We start from the raw sequence: 14,606 nt of genomic DNA, 5'->3' as shown, positions 1-14,606 counted from the left end.
AAGCTGACACCCTCCCCAGTTTGCCTCCCTTTCTCTGAGAACAAAATTCAGGGAAGGGTTGTGACTCTTCGAGAAGGCCCTGGAACATTCTCCCTGATATCCAGGATCTTTGCTACCTCAACATGTAAGCTATAACTCCCACCTTAGGACAGGACTTCTCCCTCCCTCCATGTAAGGCTGAGAACCCAACTCTTTCCCACTACCTGGTACAGACCTAACTTGGCTGTACTGTTGGCTCCAGTTCCTCCTCCTCTTCCAGGACCAATACAAGGCAAGACTCAGTGTCTGGGGCCGTGTCCCTCCCGAGTCCACAGTACCTTTCGTTGTCCATAGAAAAGGAGCCTCTTCCCCTCCAGTCTCACATCCATCTTTGCTTAGAGATGTTTGTTTGGGGTTTTTCTCGTTTGCTGGTTTAATCAATCCCCACTGAAAGCTGAAGCAGGCTATTTTTGCTGTCAGAAATCTGCCGCCTCCCCGCCCGCTGCTTTCTTGGAATTTGCCCACAGGACCCCCCAGGAGGGACAAACGGGGATGGCAAAGCCACTTGGATCCCAGGAACGCCAACGCCACCTGTCATATTGCCTGTTCCCCACACCCCCATCCTAACCCATGCGTGCACACAGGCCTGCACACGTGCATACACACCAGTGTGCACACATTCTCAATGATAGGCTTCAGAAGAGCCACCTCCCAACTTGTCTCTTTGAGGTCTCCCTGCCAGAACCTTCTAGAATACCTCACTGGTTTCGAGAGTGGAGCCTAGTTGGGCAAAATTTCCACTGAGTGAAAAGCCGTAAGTGCAGGGTGTTCAGTGCATACCCGATGAACTGCAGCACGTGAGAGCCCAGCCCAGTGAGAGTGCTTATCCGCTAGGGCTGGTCAGGACAGCCACAACCTCACCTTTTCTCTATAGCATCATGTGAGTTCCTACTTCCTCCGAAGACTCCTCCACCCACCTCTAGATGGTATCTTTGTCCTACTGTATAGATGGAGAAACTGAGGCCTCCAGGCTGAGAAGACAGAAGAGGGAGAAAGACTCTGAGGTCAGTCCACCAGAGGGCACCCAGGAACACCAAGGAACACAGTAAAGTTCTGAAGTGAGGATGGGGCTTGGAGCGCTTGCTGGGTCTACCAAGCCCAGGGGAGGAGCCCCACATTTGGCTCTCAGTGATATGGATGTGGGAGCTGAAATCTGCCCCCTCCCTGCTGGAGTCCGCAAGCAGAGAAGCAATGAAGGCTAAAACAAGTGTTGGAGATGCTTAAGGCCACAATCGTGGGTGTGGCACAAGACCAGGGGACCCAGCAGGAGGAGAGAGAATAGCATAGACTCATACCTCAACAGCAGAGCATCCAAGGAACCCAGAGAAAGCCCCAAGGGGCCTTGAGCAGGCCAGGCATGCTCTTCCTTCCTTCAATGGAAGCTTTGCCCCACCAAACCTGTCTACCAAATTCAGTGAGGTATTCTGGAAGGTTCTGGGAGGGACAGGCTAAGAGATGGCTTTGCTGAGGAATCTGACTTTGTTTTGTTTAAGACAGAAACTTGCTATGTAGCCCAGGCTGGCCTGGAGCTCTCAATTCTGCCTCTGACCCCCACGTGTTGGGATGTGCCACTGTGCCTCCCTGGAGGGTGGCCTTCATTAAGAAGGTAGTCTACTCTCAGTACCCGAGGTGTCCAAGCTCAGGCCTCAGCTGACCCTGTAACCCTGGTTAGCCTGGCCCTTCAAAGACTCTCAGATCAATTTCAAAGATGGGCCTGGATGTGCAGTGTGTGTATGAGCTAAGGCTGTCTCGGTCCTGTGTCTGTTCCGTGGACCAGCCAGGCTTCAGGGACCTATGTCAAGTGCTGTGCCACCTGCCTGCCTCAGAGAGGCCCAGACCCCTGGGCAGGCACGGAAGTGGCTTTAGGCTGTGTCACAGGGTCAGGCTGAATGCCCCACCCCTTTGCCCTTCTCTTTGAAAAGGAGGTAGAAAAGCCTGCCCCGGCAGGAGGAGGGAGTGCTTTGTAGTAGGGAAAAGGCCAGGAGAGTGAGGCTCTACTTGGGGATCCAGTTTCCTGTTTATGTCTCTGCACCTTAGCCCCTGGTTCAAATATGTAAACTATCCACTGGGGCTGGCTGCAGGTGTGTGTGCCCCCAGTGCATTCCTGACTCCTGGCCCCCACCCCAACATAGTGTCTGGCTACAAAGGCAAATAGCTCAAGGTTAACCCTTCCCAGGCCATGAAAGAGCTGTAGGGAACTGGGGGTCCTGGAGGTAGCTGGGCTGTGGGGTATTTAGAGGAGACACTGGATATGGTGCTCTGTGTTTGGTGATGTCTCCTGAGAGGGGCTTCATGGTTTGAGCTTGGTCTTCAGGATGGAAATGGAGCTGAGTAAGGCAGACCCAGAGGGATGGTAGTGCTCATTTCAGGGCAGGCTGGACACATTCATGGTGTCACCAGTTCTGGGGCAAGAGGTACCATCCAGCACGCTCTGAGCAATGCCTTTAGCGTCCTATATGGTCCTGCCTTCTGAGGCTCTGGCACCTTCTTCCAGATCCCTCTCCATGAGAGCCTCCATTCACCCCTACCATCCTGGCTTGAAGAAGCCCATCAGAGGAGACACACAGCCTCCTGCTTGCCCCAGCCAACAGCCTGAAGCTGGGGGTCGTTCTCTTCCCCATGGCCGTTCCACACCATCTTACCTCCCTAGAGCCTGGGGGAGTTACCACGCAGACGTAGCCAAGTCCCAACTTTCTCAGGGCCTCTGATGCTGGTGCCCCTTCTGGCTGTACCTATGTCTCTCTGAGCCTTCATCCCTCCACAGGCCTGTGCACCAGCTACTGTGGTCACTGTACCATTTCCAGTGGGCAAATCATTGCTTCCTAAGTCACCTCTCAGTCCCACCAGCAGCAGAGGAGTCCTCAAAAGAAAGAACAGCACTTGTCCTTTGCTCTGGGGTTAGAGCTGGAGGACAACCGGAAAGGCTGCAGCATCCAGCCATACTACAAACCACAGGTTAGGAGGACATTGCCAGGCAGAGCCTGGGTAGATTCCTTTGGTGGACCTTGCCTTCCTGCCCTCATCTTGGAAAGATGACTGCAACAAGTGTACTTGGTTACAGATAGGAGGGGAAATGGTAGCCTGTTGACACAGGCATCTCTAGGGCCCTTGTCCTGGCCTCTCTCAAGTGAGCCCAATAGTGAGGGCCTTTGGTGATCTCCTCACACACAGGACCTGAAGATCATAGAACGTTGGCCCCACACCCAGACATGGCCAGAGAACTTGAGGGGTTCTCACAGGCAGCTAGCTGCCATGCCTCAGGATGAAGAAAGCAGCTGCACCCAAGGTCAGCACTGATTTGGGTCTGGGAAGTCTGGGCTCCCCACAATCTAGCTGCCAGGATCAAAGCTCTCATTGAGACCACTGTCACTCGGTACTCAGGGCTTTGAGGTGTCTGGAACCCTATGTCAATGTTCAGCTGCTCATGCTGGCTGCCTAAGGCTGCCTTCATGGGCTCATTCCCTTCCCCGCCCCTCCAATGTGCCTGTTCCCCTCCATCTGCTCTTCCGGGCAAGCTCCCCCACTCTGGAGGCGCTGGCTGTGCACACACATCCGTCTCCCTCCTGCCCAGAGCCCAGAACCCTGGGCCCATCTGCCTCTCGGGCCAGTCTACCCGGGAGACCCGCAGGCACCCCAGCTTCAGCATGGCCAACCCACCCCCCTTCCCATATTCCTTGCCTCTGAGAATGGTATCACCACCACCCCGGCTCATGAGCTAGAATTAGGAGTCATCTGCCGCCCAGTCATCCTCGACACCTCCCTCTCACCCCCACATGCAATTGGTCATCAACTCTGTGGATGTCATCTCCAGAAAGGCTCCTTGGCTCACTCTTCCTCCTGCCCCCATGGGCAACATCAGAAGGCAGGACCTAGGAACTTTCTGGTTCCAACAGCTGCTCCTCTGGGAGGCTTCCCTGTCTCCTCACTCCCCATCCCCCCATCCTCCACCCTGCCATGGTCAGAAGGACCTTTCTCAATCCTGGGTGTGCTCACTCCTGTTCACCTAATGGTTCCCTAATTCTCTCGGATGATGGCTGGCTCCTCCAGGCAGCCTAGGATGCTTCGCCTATTCTATCCCCATCTTAATATCCCTCTATGTATCCACGGTGACCACCACCTTTTTTTCCACAGGCTGACCTGCTGCTTTCCTCCCCCCCACCTAGCAATTATTGCCTGCCTTCTCTGATCAAGTCTTCCATTCTCTTCCCAACCCACCTCCTCTGAGAAGCCTCCCTTCCTTGTGCCTTCATCAGTGCATGGTAACCCCTAGGCCCTCCCCAGTTTCCATGGTACTTTGCTTGTCTCTCTCAGGAATCCATCTGCTTTCACTTTCTGACTCCTCCCCTAGACTTCCAGCTTCTCAAGGGCAGTGAGCTGGCCCGGTCCATCACTGTTCACCCAGCCTGAGTGTGTGGTGTTGGTTAATGTGAACATAAACACACACAGGATAGAAATGAACAGGAAGGGCAGTTCTGTCCCCAAGACCCTAACCTAGGATGCCTGGGCCACCTCCCCCAGGAGGCTCCCACTGTCTGTATACCCCTACAGACATTCCATTCTACCTGCTACCCTCGGCTCAGTGGGGCCCCAGGGGAGCCTGGGTGCCACAATGGAGTAGCCTTGGTCTTGTGGGGATGCTGGGTTCTGCGGGGAGTGGGCCCTGCAGGCCACGGCCCTGGGCCTCGGTCCTCCACCTCGGTGGTGAGCAGCCTCTAGGATTTTAATGCGGGCCTCAGTGCTTCAGTGAAAGCTGCATGGGGAGCTGCTAATAATGGCACTAAAATAAAATATGCTACATCTGTTATGGGTAGCAGAACAAAATTAGCTGCTCACACCTCTGACATCCAAGATGTCTTAACTTAAAATACTCCTTGGCTTACTTTACATCATTTACTGATTATATTTAAAAGAAATACAATTTTGCAATTACTGTTCTTTCCAGTGTGGTATCTATGCATCGTTTTCCTTTTATGTTTATATATTTCTCCTTCATTAGTGCAGTCTGAAGGGTGATTAGGATTCTTCAAACATTTTACAGAGGTTAAACGTTGATTAAGATTTAATTATTACTGTAAATAGCTTGGAATGACATATGGTGCAAAAGCCTGACATATGTGCATTTGAATAAATGAAGTGCTATTTCCCAGGATGCCTCGGTAGCTGTTTAACAGCTTTCCCGAAGGGTTATGTTACACCTCATGGTAAGATTGCTGGGATGTTATATTTTGTTGGTTTTTGCAGCTGAAAGCTAAGAACAGTTTTCCAGTTTTTTAAAAACATTGAATATTTTAAATACCTAAATTGTTTTGCACAAATTTTTGCTAATTTGTCTAACTAGGTTAAACATTTTCAAAAGCATTTAGATTTTTAAGCGTGGGCGCTGTGCATTGTGTCAGTGGCAGCATGGGGACGAGGGGAGCTGGTCGGGTGGAGGGGACTCAGGGTAGAGGGGTGGGGCAGGAGAAGGCAGTTTTAGGAGCGGGGTCCTGGGTCCTGAGCGTAACTCTTTTCTCTTGGACCGTCTCAAGTAGACGGAGTGTTAGGGTATTGAGGGACAGGGGATGGGGACCCTTCTCCAGGGTCCCTTCTATGCCCACCATCTCTAATCCTCACCAAATTCCCCCTCGTCTGACCTTGACCTACATATCCTGGTTTGACTGAGCTCCCTGAAGTTTCCCTTGCCTGGGCCAGCCTCTGGCCACATCCAAGGCCTCAGTGGTTTCACATCTAGTGAGTACCTAGGATCTAGGATCAAGTTCAGCCGAGCTACACAACACAAAGGCCTGGTAGTTCTAAGATCTTGCCTGGGGCACATGACAAGCTAATGGGTGGGTCCCTCACTAAGAGTGCATCTCCCTCATTGGTCCAACTCAGGCTTTCCCCTCTGGCTCAACCTGGAGCCGAAGGCCAACTTCTGGGTTGCTGTGGTTTAGAGAAGGAGCCATTTCTAGGTGCTTGCTACCCATTTTCTTTCTACCCATTAATCTAACCAGAGAGACTCTAGCACTGTTCTAGGCCTGAAGGCGTGTGTGTGTGTGTGTGTGTGTGTGTGTGTGTGTGTGTGTGTGTGTTAGGGTCGGGGGTGGGGTGTTGTGAGGGGTGGCACTTGTGGTCTGACATGGAAAGGTAGAGAATGTGTGAGTGGTTCCCACACACACACACACACACACACACACACACACACACACACACACTGTGATGTAAGAAATGCAGGGGTCTTGGACCAGAAGGGTTGTCCTATCCAGCCTAGGTGAGCTCTGGTCTATGGCTAGGCCTATAAAGGTAACTAAAGACAGAAAAACGGTGGGAGTGGGAGTGGGGATGGGAGGATGCCTCTAAGAGACAGAGCAACCCAGGCAGACTGAGGTGAGGCAGGGAACAGCCTGGTTTGTATAATGAACCCAAAGAGGTACATGTGTCCTGTGTCTTCAGGATGGTGGGAACTGGGGGCTTGGGTGCAGGCTGCTGAACCATTTTTAAATGAGGATGGATTGACCAGGCCTGAGATTCAGAAGACCGTGGTCTGAAGTGGATGTCCGAGGAATGGAAAGGGAAGGGGAGGGAAGGGAAGGGAAGGAAGGGAAGGGAAGGCAAGGGAAGGGAGGAGGACAGGGAAGAGGAAGGGAGGTCAAAGGAAGGGAAGGGGAGGGAAAGGGAGGGAGGGAAGAGAGCCCAGGGTCTTTGGTCAGACAGCCATTAGATAAAGGAATTATTGCCCAGAACATGGAGCTGGGCTGGGGCATAGGCTCAGTTCTATTTCAGGATGGTTGAGTTTATGCACCCATGAAGCATCTATCATCTCTGACTAGCCAGCAGTCAGCTGTTGGCCTTAGGCTCAGGGGAGAACCACAGCCGGTCACATCTGAGACATGACAGGCACCAGGAGTCCAGCCAGACCAAGCCCCAAGTACTCCAAGAAGTGGCCAGGAGATGTTTTGAAATGAGGGTAACTGACCTTGGAAAGAGAGTTCTTGTAAAGCCAGATTTGCTGTGGGCTGAAGCCAGTGGGAGGTGGGCAGGTGGATTTGGCCAGAATGGACAATTTAAAGCAGTATGGTTGCTGGGGAGAAGCAGTACCGGGGCATAGGCAAGGCTGACATGGTAGGAAGAAGGTCTTGTGGCGTGTGTAGGAGTCCATGGACAGCAAAGTTGGGAGAGAAGAGGGCTGTGTAGGAGAGGACCAGGCAGAGGAGAGGAAGGTGGGCGTTGCCTTCCAAGTGGAAGGGACAGACGGCCACTGAGGAGAGCAAGAGCTGGAGCGAGTGTGTGTGCGCGCACACGTGTGTGTTTGTGTGTAGACAGAGATAGAGTATCTGAGATGTCCAGGGAAGTGGAGAATGGGGTACTGCTAGGCTTAAGGAGGACTGGAAGACGGGTCCTCATGTGCCTGCAGGAAGAGGAACTAGGGTATTTGCTAGAGGGAAACTCAGTCTCTAGACCAGAAGGAGGCTAATCCTGAGCTGATCGAAGGGAAAGCCTGCATATTCCTAGCTAGGACATAGAGGCACTGGCTAGGGGTATAGAGCTGTGGGTACCAGGTTAGGCCTTAGATCCACTGCACCTCTCTTCCTGGCTCTCCCCACCTCTACACTCTTCTCTTTCTCTCCTCAGATTGAAACCTCCCAATTGGAGCCTGAGATAGCCCGGGCTACAAGCAGCCGGACAGTGGTGTACAACAAGGGGCTGTGAGTGAAGATAGCCGGCCTGGGAACACAGCACTGTCCAGGCCAGGCATTCGGGGTGGGGAAAGAAGTCTCATGAGCTGTATCTGCCGGGAGGGGCTGCCTGGAAAGCAGTCAACCTCTGTCAGTAAGGAGACTAACCATTCACATTTTAACATAGGGGAGAGGAATTCTGACACATTTCCTACACACAAAAAAAAAAATCAAGTGCATCTCTGGGCCTTACATGGGGTCGGCTAAACTCCACTCAGCACAATTTCGTCTGAGCTAAAGAACTATAGAGTGCTCCTGGGGTAGAAGTAGTATCCTTTTATACGTTTACTTTTTTTGTTTTAATTTTTTTAATTAGAAGCAAGTCTGAGCCTTGGTTGCAGCTGACCAGAAGCAGCAGGTGGACAGGTGATGGGAGCCAGAGGAGCCTGAGAGCTGGGTTAGATTGATGAGAGGGAAGTATAATGGTTAGGCCCGATGGGCCCCTGGGGTTACAGAAGGGAAGGAAGGGGAGGTGGTCTGCACCCCACAGGATGAGCTAGCCATAATCAGGTTTCTCAGGAAATGGCCTCCTCGATCAAGGAGCACTAGAGACCCCTGGAAGATTCCAGGAACACCAGGCTCTGAATGAACCCAGCTCCTACCCACCCCACAGCTGAGTGAAAGTCAGTGACCCCAGGCATAGGTCATCTTTCATGGAGCTCTTGATTCCAGGCCCCTGAGAGCACCCCAGCTCTAGTCAGGGATCCCCAAGAAGGAACATTGTTCTGTGGAAACAGGGAGAGGATCCTGTCTGGGCTTTCCAGAAGTAGCTAGTGTTTCCTACTGGGACAAGGGTGGGCTGAGCCCACTGTGGTCCAGTCTGCAGCCACTGAAGCTGTTAGTCACACTCCACACCTTTCTGCAATAGAGGAGTCTCCTGCCTGAGGATGTAAGGCCGGATCCCTGGCAACTGCCCGAGAGGTAGCATCAGCAGTGGACAAGCCACCACATCTCTGGGCTTCCATTCCCTGCCTGGAAGCAAAGGACCAAACCGGGATTCCCACCAAGCCTCTGGCTCCTTTCCGCCTGCTTCACTTAGATGTGCACATTCCAAGCATATCTCTAAGGTGGATTCTGGGCTAGAAAGTGCATCGGGCCCTTCTGGAAATGGCCACTTAGCCTACTAAAGGACCTTGCCCTTCTGTATGGACTCCCCCCTATTCTGACAAACCTTGACTTGTGTCAAACACTTCATGGCTGTGGAGGAGGCAGTATGGACGACTGAGCTGAGCATAGGGGATCACATCACGCCATTCCTCACTGCTGCAGACTCGGGGCTTCTTGCTGCTGGTTCCTGACTCCATCTCGTCACACGTAAGCCAGAGAGGGAGAGAGAGCTCTACCTAAGGAGGCAGGGTCTGGGTGGGGTTGAATAGGGTGACTCCTGGTCCAAAGGACCCACAGAAAGGAGATGATATTCTGATCTTTACACAGCCCTCATCTATCCACACTAGCATAGGAGCCCCGGTTTGTGACCCTGGAACCTGACTTAGGAGGAGGTCAGGCTGAAGGTCAGCATGTATGTGTGCAGTACAAGGCTGGCACAGGGCAGCAAGGACAAGGTCACAGGCTGCCTGCCAGCATCTTAAGGCAGGTGTCACTGAAGCAAGATGGGCCAAGCATGGGCATTGGTACCACGGTCTCCAGGCATTGATCAGAGACTACATCTGTCTGGAGTTCTTTTGAAAAGTCCATTCCCAGCCTTCTCTGTGCCCACTTGTCCTGGAACAAATCCTTATGCATTTATCTTGGGACCAAAACCACCCTCACCCAGGCCTGCCTGCTCCGGAGGTCCAGCAGGCCAGGGGTTCTTCCAGCTCGCCCTCTGTGCCGCTGCCCCTGTGGCCTCATTACCCCTCATAGGTATGTTTTGTGTATGGAGTGATTTCTGTCGCACTCCTAAATACAAGCCCGGAAAAGGGCAGCTCCTTTGGATTTGCTGACAGATGGTCCTTGTAGTTCAGGTGACGGTGACTGAGCGTCTTGAGCCGTGCTGTTAGACCCTGTCCCAACTTCATAAAATTCATAAGGAAAGCTTTCTGTGAATGCAGATGTCCGTTTGCTGAGGCTAGGGGACAGAGAGAGGCCTGGAGAAAAGGCAGCACAGATTACCTCTTGTTGGGTCTAGTTTTGCCAGCAGTCAGGGAATATCTATAGCAGGTTCTCCAGCCCTGATGTTCCTGGCCAACTCTCCTCTGATTACTTTTAAACATTCCCTCAAAGGATGCACTTCCCATCTCTGGAAAGCAATTTGAGAGTACAGGAACCAAAAGACCAAGATGCCGAGATGGCCACCGAACCAAGATGTCTGTCCACTGTCTCACTTCCTAACTTTGGCTGTCTAATGAAGTCTCTGGTCTGGGGAAGGGTGGGGCACTGAGGAGACGAGCCAGTGGGAGGCAGGTCCATGCTAAGCTTCCAACCTTGGGCGGGTGTGAGTGAGGCTCAACACGAGTGCCTCAGGATATCCTAGGCATCCAGGATACTTCAGACTGTCTCTTTAACCTCAGAAAATGTCTCAGTTTATGTGATCTATGTCATACTAATGGGCTGTGGGTAATAAACATGGATTTAAAACACACAGGTGTGGCTCTGTGCATTACAGGTCACGGGAGGGGAGGAATGGAAAAACGCAGAGGGATCAAGTGAAGGCAGCTGGGGACTCTGTGGAAGTGTTCCCAAAGAAGGGCACCTGCCCAGGGTTCAGGAAAGACCCAGAGGAAAGGGTAAAGGAAACGAGGAGGAGGGTATGAGGACAGGAAGCTGGACGAAGATGAGTTGAAACCACAGAAGAGGAGTGACTTTGATGGCTCAGCAAGGACACAGGATTGCCACGCAAGCCAGAGCCACTGGTTTCATCTTCAGAGCCCATGGTGGAGAACAGATTCCTGAGAGTTGTCATCTGATCGCTGCGTACTCCCCCGTGTGCACCATAGCGTGTGAGCCCCCAGCCTCTCAAATAAAAATACAGGGAAAAGACAGAATCACAGAAGCCCTGTAGGTGAGTGGCTGCTGAAGAGGCTCGCCCTAAGGAACCGGAACACACTGGGATCTCAGTAGGCTCTGTGCTGTGTGGGCCCGCAAGGCTGGAGAGTGAAGGCGACCGGACCACCCTGGCCTGCCTGTGACCTGGAGACCCATGAGGGATCTGAGCCAACTGCAGATAAGAGGTCTTCTGTGTGTATGGCCTCAGTCCTGGAACTCTGCCCTCTCCCAACTCTCATATCCCCTCACGTGTTGCGTAGTTTTTAATGTCAACTTGACACAGCTATAGTAATATGAGAGGTGGGGGACCTTAATTGAGAAAGTGCCTCCATAAGATGAGGCGGAGGATATTTTCTTAATTGTTGATTGATATGGGAGGGTCCAGTCCGTTGTGGGTGGTTCTATACCTGGGCTGGTGGTCCTGGGTGCTGTAAGAAAGCAGGCTGAGCAAGTCATGGGAAGCAAGCCAATAAGCAGCACCCCTCCATGGCTTCTGCATCAGCTCCTGCCTCCAGGTTCCTGCTCTGTGTGAGTTCCTGCCCTGAGTGCCTTCAGTGATGAACCTGTGATGTAGAAGTGTAAGCCAAATAAACCCTTTCCTCCCCAACTTGCTTTTTGTCGTGGTTTCAACACAGCAACAGTGACCCTAACTATCATCTCCTGGTTTCTCTCCCAAGCTGCTCCCTAGAAGTCCCCACAGGGAAGCATGCCCTCTTCTATGGGACCACTGGGCATCTTCCAGCCCTGCAGAGAGAGAAGCTGGTATGGGTAGAAAGCACGTAGTAGGCAGATACTGGTCTCTGCATAACCAGTGGCTGTTGTAAGTACATTTTGGTATATATACGGGTTTGTGAGCATTTGGGTGCACATATGTGTGCACATGTGTATAGAGGCCAAAGGTCAACTTTAGGTATCATTCCTCGGGAGCCATCTCCCTTGATTTTGAGGTCCCTCGATGTCCTAAAGCTGACCAAATTAGCTAGACTGTTGCGAGCAAACCCCAGGATCTGCCTGTCTCTACTTCTCTAGTACCGAGATTTACAAGCATGACCCAGCACAACTGTATTATTATTGTTATTGTTATTATTATTATTATTATTATTATTAGTAGTAGTAGTAGTAGTAGTAGTAGTAGTAGCAGCAGCAGCAGCAGCAGCAGCAGCAGCATTTAGTTTGTTTGCTTGGTTTTCTTGAGACAGAGTCTCTCTCTATAGCCCTGGTTATCCTAGAACTTACTATGTAAACCATGCTAGCCTCAAACTCAGAGACTCACCTGTCTCTGAGATTAAAGGCATTCACCACTATGCCCAGCACCCTGGCTTTTAAAAAGTGGGTTTCATCACTTTGCCAGCTGAACTGTATCCCCAGCCTCTAGTGTAGGCACAGAGACTTGGTGCACTTACCTACCAAATGCCAGCTCATTGGTGGGGAACGCAGCAGACCCTTCTCTCATTAATTATCCAGGGTGTGGGTAGGAGGCCTAGCTTTGGGCCCCCTTGGAACAGATGAAGAGGGAAGAGGGAGGGGATGGGGTCTCTATTCAAAGTGATACCTTGAGGTCAGGAGGCTACAGGTCCCTGGGAATTTCTTTGCTAAGAGCTAAGCTACATGGGCCCCATCAGTGACAGCAAGCCTTGACTCTCAGGACGCACACAAGTCCCTTCTGGGAACTGTTTGTTGTTTCTAGCTGGATTGGGGATTCAGCTCCTGCTGGCTCAGAGATCATTAACATTTGAAGAATGCAGCCTCTCCTTCCCTCTGTCCCCATGGACTGGCCTGGATCTAGGTTTCTTCCTTCCCACTCAATCAAAGCCTAGGAGAGGCAGAACACTGGAGCAGGGGGCAGGGTATGAGGACAGTGATGAGTGACCCTTTCCTGAGGCCCAATTCCTGAGCCTGGCTCTGGATTCAAGATGGAGCCTGCTTCAGCACCCTGTGTCCTCCACCCCAGCTGCTGTTATGCCTGCCATCCCATCTCCTCCGGAGCCACTAGTTAGGCTGTCAGTTGGAATTTCTCATCAGTTGGGTCATGCTTGTAAACTCCAGCACTAGAGAAGTAGAGACAGGCAGATCCTGGGGTTCGCTCACACCAGTCTAGCTAATTTGGTGAGCTTTAGGACATTGAGAGACCTCAAAATCAAGGGGGATGGCTCCTCCCAAGCCCTTTCCCCACCCTTTTCTGAAGTACCAGGTAACCCTGATGGCAATGGCCAATAACTGCCCCCCAGCCCACCATATACCTCCAAGTAGCTCCTGGAAGCCTTTTTTGACTCCTCTTTAATCAATACAAAAACCTGGGCCCCACTACAAAGCCCCAGGGAAGGTAGAGAGATGGAAAAATAGATCAGGGAGAGAGGAGATAACAGACAGACTGGCAGGCAACAAATTCTCTCCCTGGAGACTCCATGCATCCTTAATGGGGACAGAGGGGCTGCTAGCAGTCCCGGGCCACCTGACAGTGCTCTTCTCCTCTTCCTGGGCAAGCAAGGGAAGGGAAGAGGCAGCACCGAAGGCGCTGACCACTCCAAGAATGAGCGTAAGAAATTCAGTTTGTTTCCAGAACACAGGCAAGATCTTGGAGAGGCGAGAGGTGCTAGAGGGATCTGTGGGGGTCTTGTGGAGAGAGTGGCTCCATTTGAGGGTAGCACAGAGAGATGACAGGTAGGGGACCCTGCTTGGTCATGGAGGCTGGAGAGGCAGGGCCTGGGCCAGCAGGATAGAGACAAAGGTAAAGGAAAGTAAGGTCACTGAGAGGGGTGTGGCAGCAGGGAGCCAGCTGACACCCCTCCCCCGCCCCGTCCTGTTTGGGAAACAGAGGAAAAAGGATGCTACATTTTTGGGACCTACAAAGACAGGAAGGAGACCAAATCTGCAGGGGAGGCAGCCATTCCATCTCAGAAGTTCTTATAGGTTTCTGGAAGATAGCCAAGTGAGGATGTCAGGAGACCAGCAAGGGCTGGGTGTATAGGCTCGCATACTTGGAAGCCTGTTGAGGTGGCACATGCCTGCTGTCATCCCAGCACTTGGAAGGTAGAGGATGGGGAATCAGTAATGCAAGGTCAGTCACTCTCTGGTCAGTCACTGGACCCCATGAGACCCAACCTCAAAAACAAAACAAAAGACCTGAAAAAGATTTGCAATGATTCATTTATTGACTGTTCTAGGAGTACAGTAAATTAACAGGAAGAGAAGGCCAAGGGCAAAGTCCTGGAAGCCCACCTCTATGTGGCCCAGAGACTGGAGACTGCCAAGAAAGTTCAGCCAGTGAGAGGTGAGTGGTCACAGTGTGGTCAGGGCAAAAACCAGCTTTGTGGGCTGGGAAGTCAGGAAGCTTCTGGCTTATAGCCTGTGAAGGGGTGTGTGTGTGTGTGTGTGTGTGTGTGTGTGTGTGTGTGTGTGTGTGGTGTGTGGTGTATGTGTATGGTGTGTGGTGTGTGCGTGGTGTGTGTGGTGTGTGTGGTGTGGTGTGTGTATATGTGTGTACAGTGTGTGGTGTGTATGTGGTGTGGTGTGTGTGTGGTATGTGGTGTATGTGTGGTGTGTGTGGTATGTGGTGTGGTGTGTGTGTGGTGTGTGTGGTGTTATGTGTGGCGTGTGTGATATGTGGTGCGGTGTGTGTGGTATGTGTATGGTGTGGTGTGTGGTGTATGTGTGGTGTGTGTGGTATGTGGTGTGGTGTGTGTGTGGTATGTGGTGTGGTGTGTGTGTGTGTGTGTGTGTGTGTGTGTGTGTGTGTGTGTTTAGGTAGTCTCAGAGCCATAAGATCCTCTAGAACTAGAGTTACAGGCAGTTGTGAGCCACCCAACATGGGCGGCAGGAAGTAAACTCAGGTCAGTGTACTCGTAACTGCTGAGCCACCCCATCTCT

General features: G+C 52.0%; 1 protein-coding gene across 6 annotated transcripts in view; it reads left to right on the top strand.

The window, feature by feature from the left end:
• Sfxn5 (sideroflexin 5) overlaps positions 1-10,333 on the top strand; it is a 119,635-nt gene extending 109,302 nt beyond the window's left edge. For 4 of the 6 annotated variants that reach the window (XM_087656187.1, XM_087656189.1, XM_087656186.1 and 1 more), the window contains one exon: positions 7,651-10,333. In XM_087656187.1, the coding sequence (XP_087512313.1) occupies positions 7,651-7,728 (78 nt within the window). In that variant the 3' untranslated portion in view covers positions 7,729-10,333. 6 annotated transcript variants of the gene reach the window in all.
• The last annotated feature ends 4,273 nt before the right edge of the window (positions 10,334-14,606 follow it).

Source organism: Rattus norvegicus, chromosome 4 (genome assembly GCF_021556685.1).
Source record: "Rattus norvegicus strain SHRSP/BbbUtx chromosome 4, alternate assembly SHRSP_T2T, whole genome shotgun sequence".
NCBI classification, from domain to species: Eukaryota; Metazoa; Chordata; class Mammalia; order Rodentia; family Muridae; genus Rattus; species Rattus norvegicus.
The sequence above is the reverse complement of the archived record's forward strand: the minus strand, read 5'-3'. Positions and strand labels throughout refer to the sequence as shown.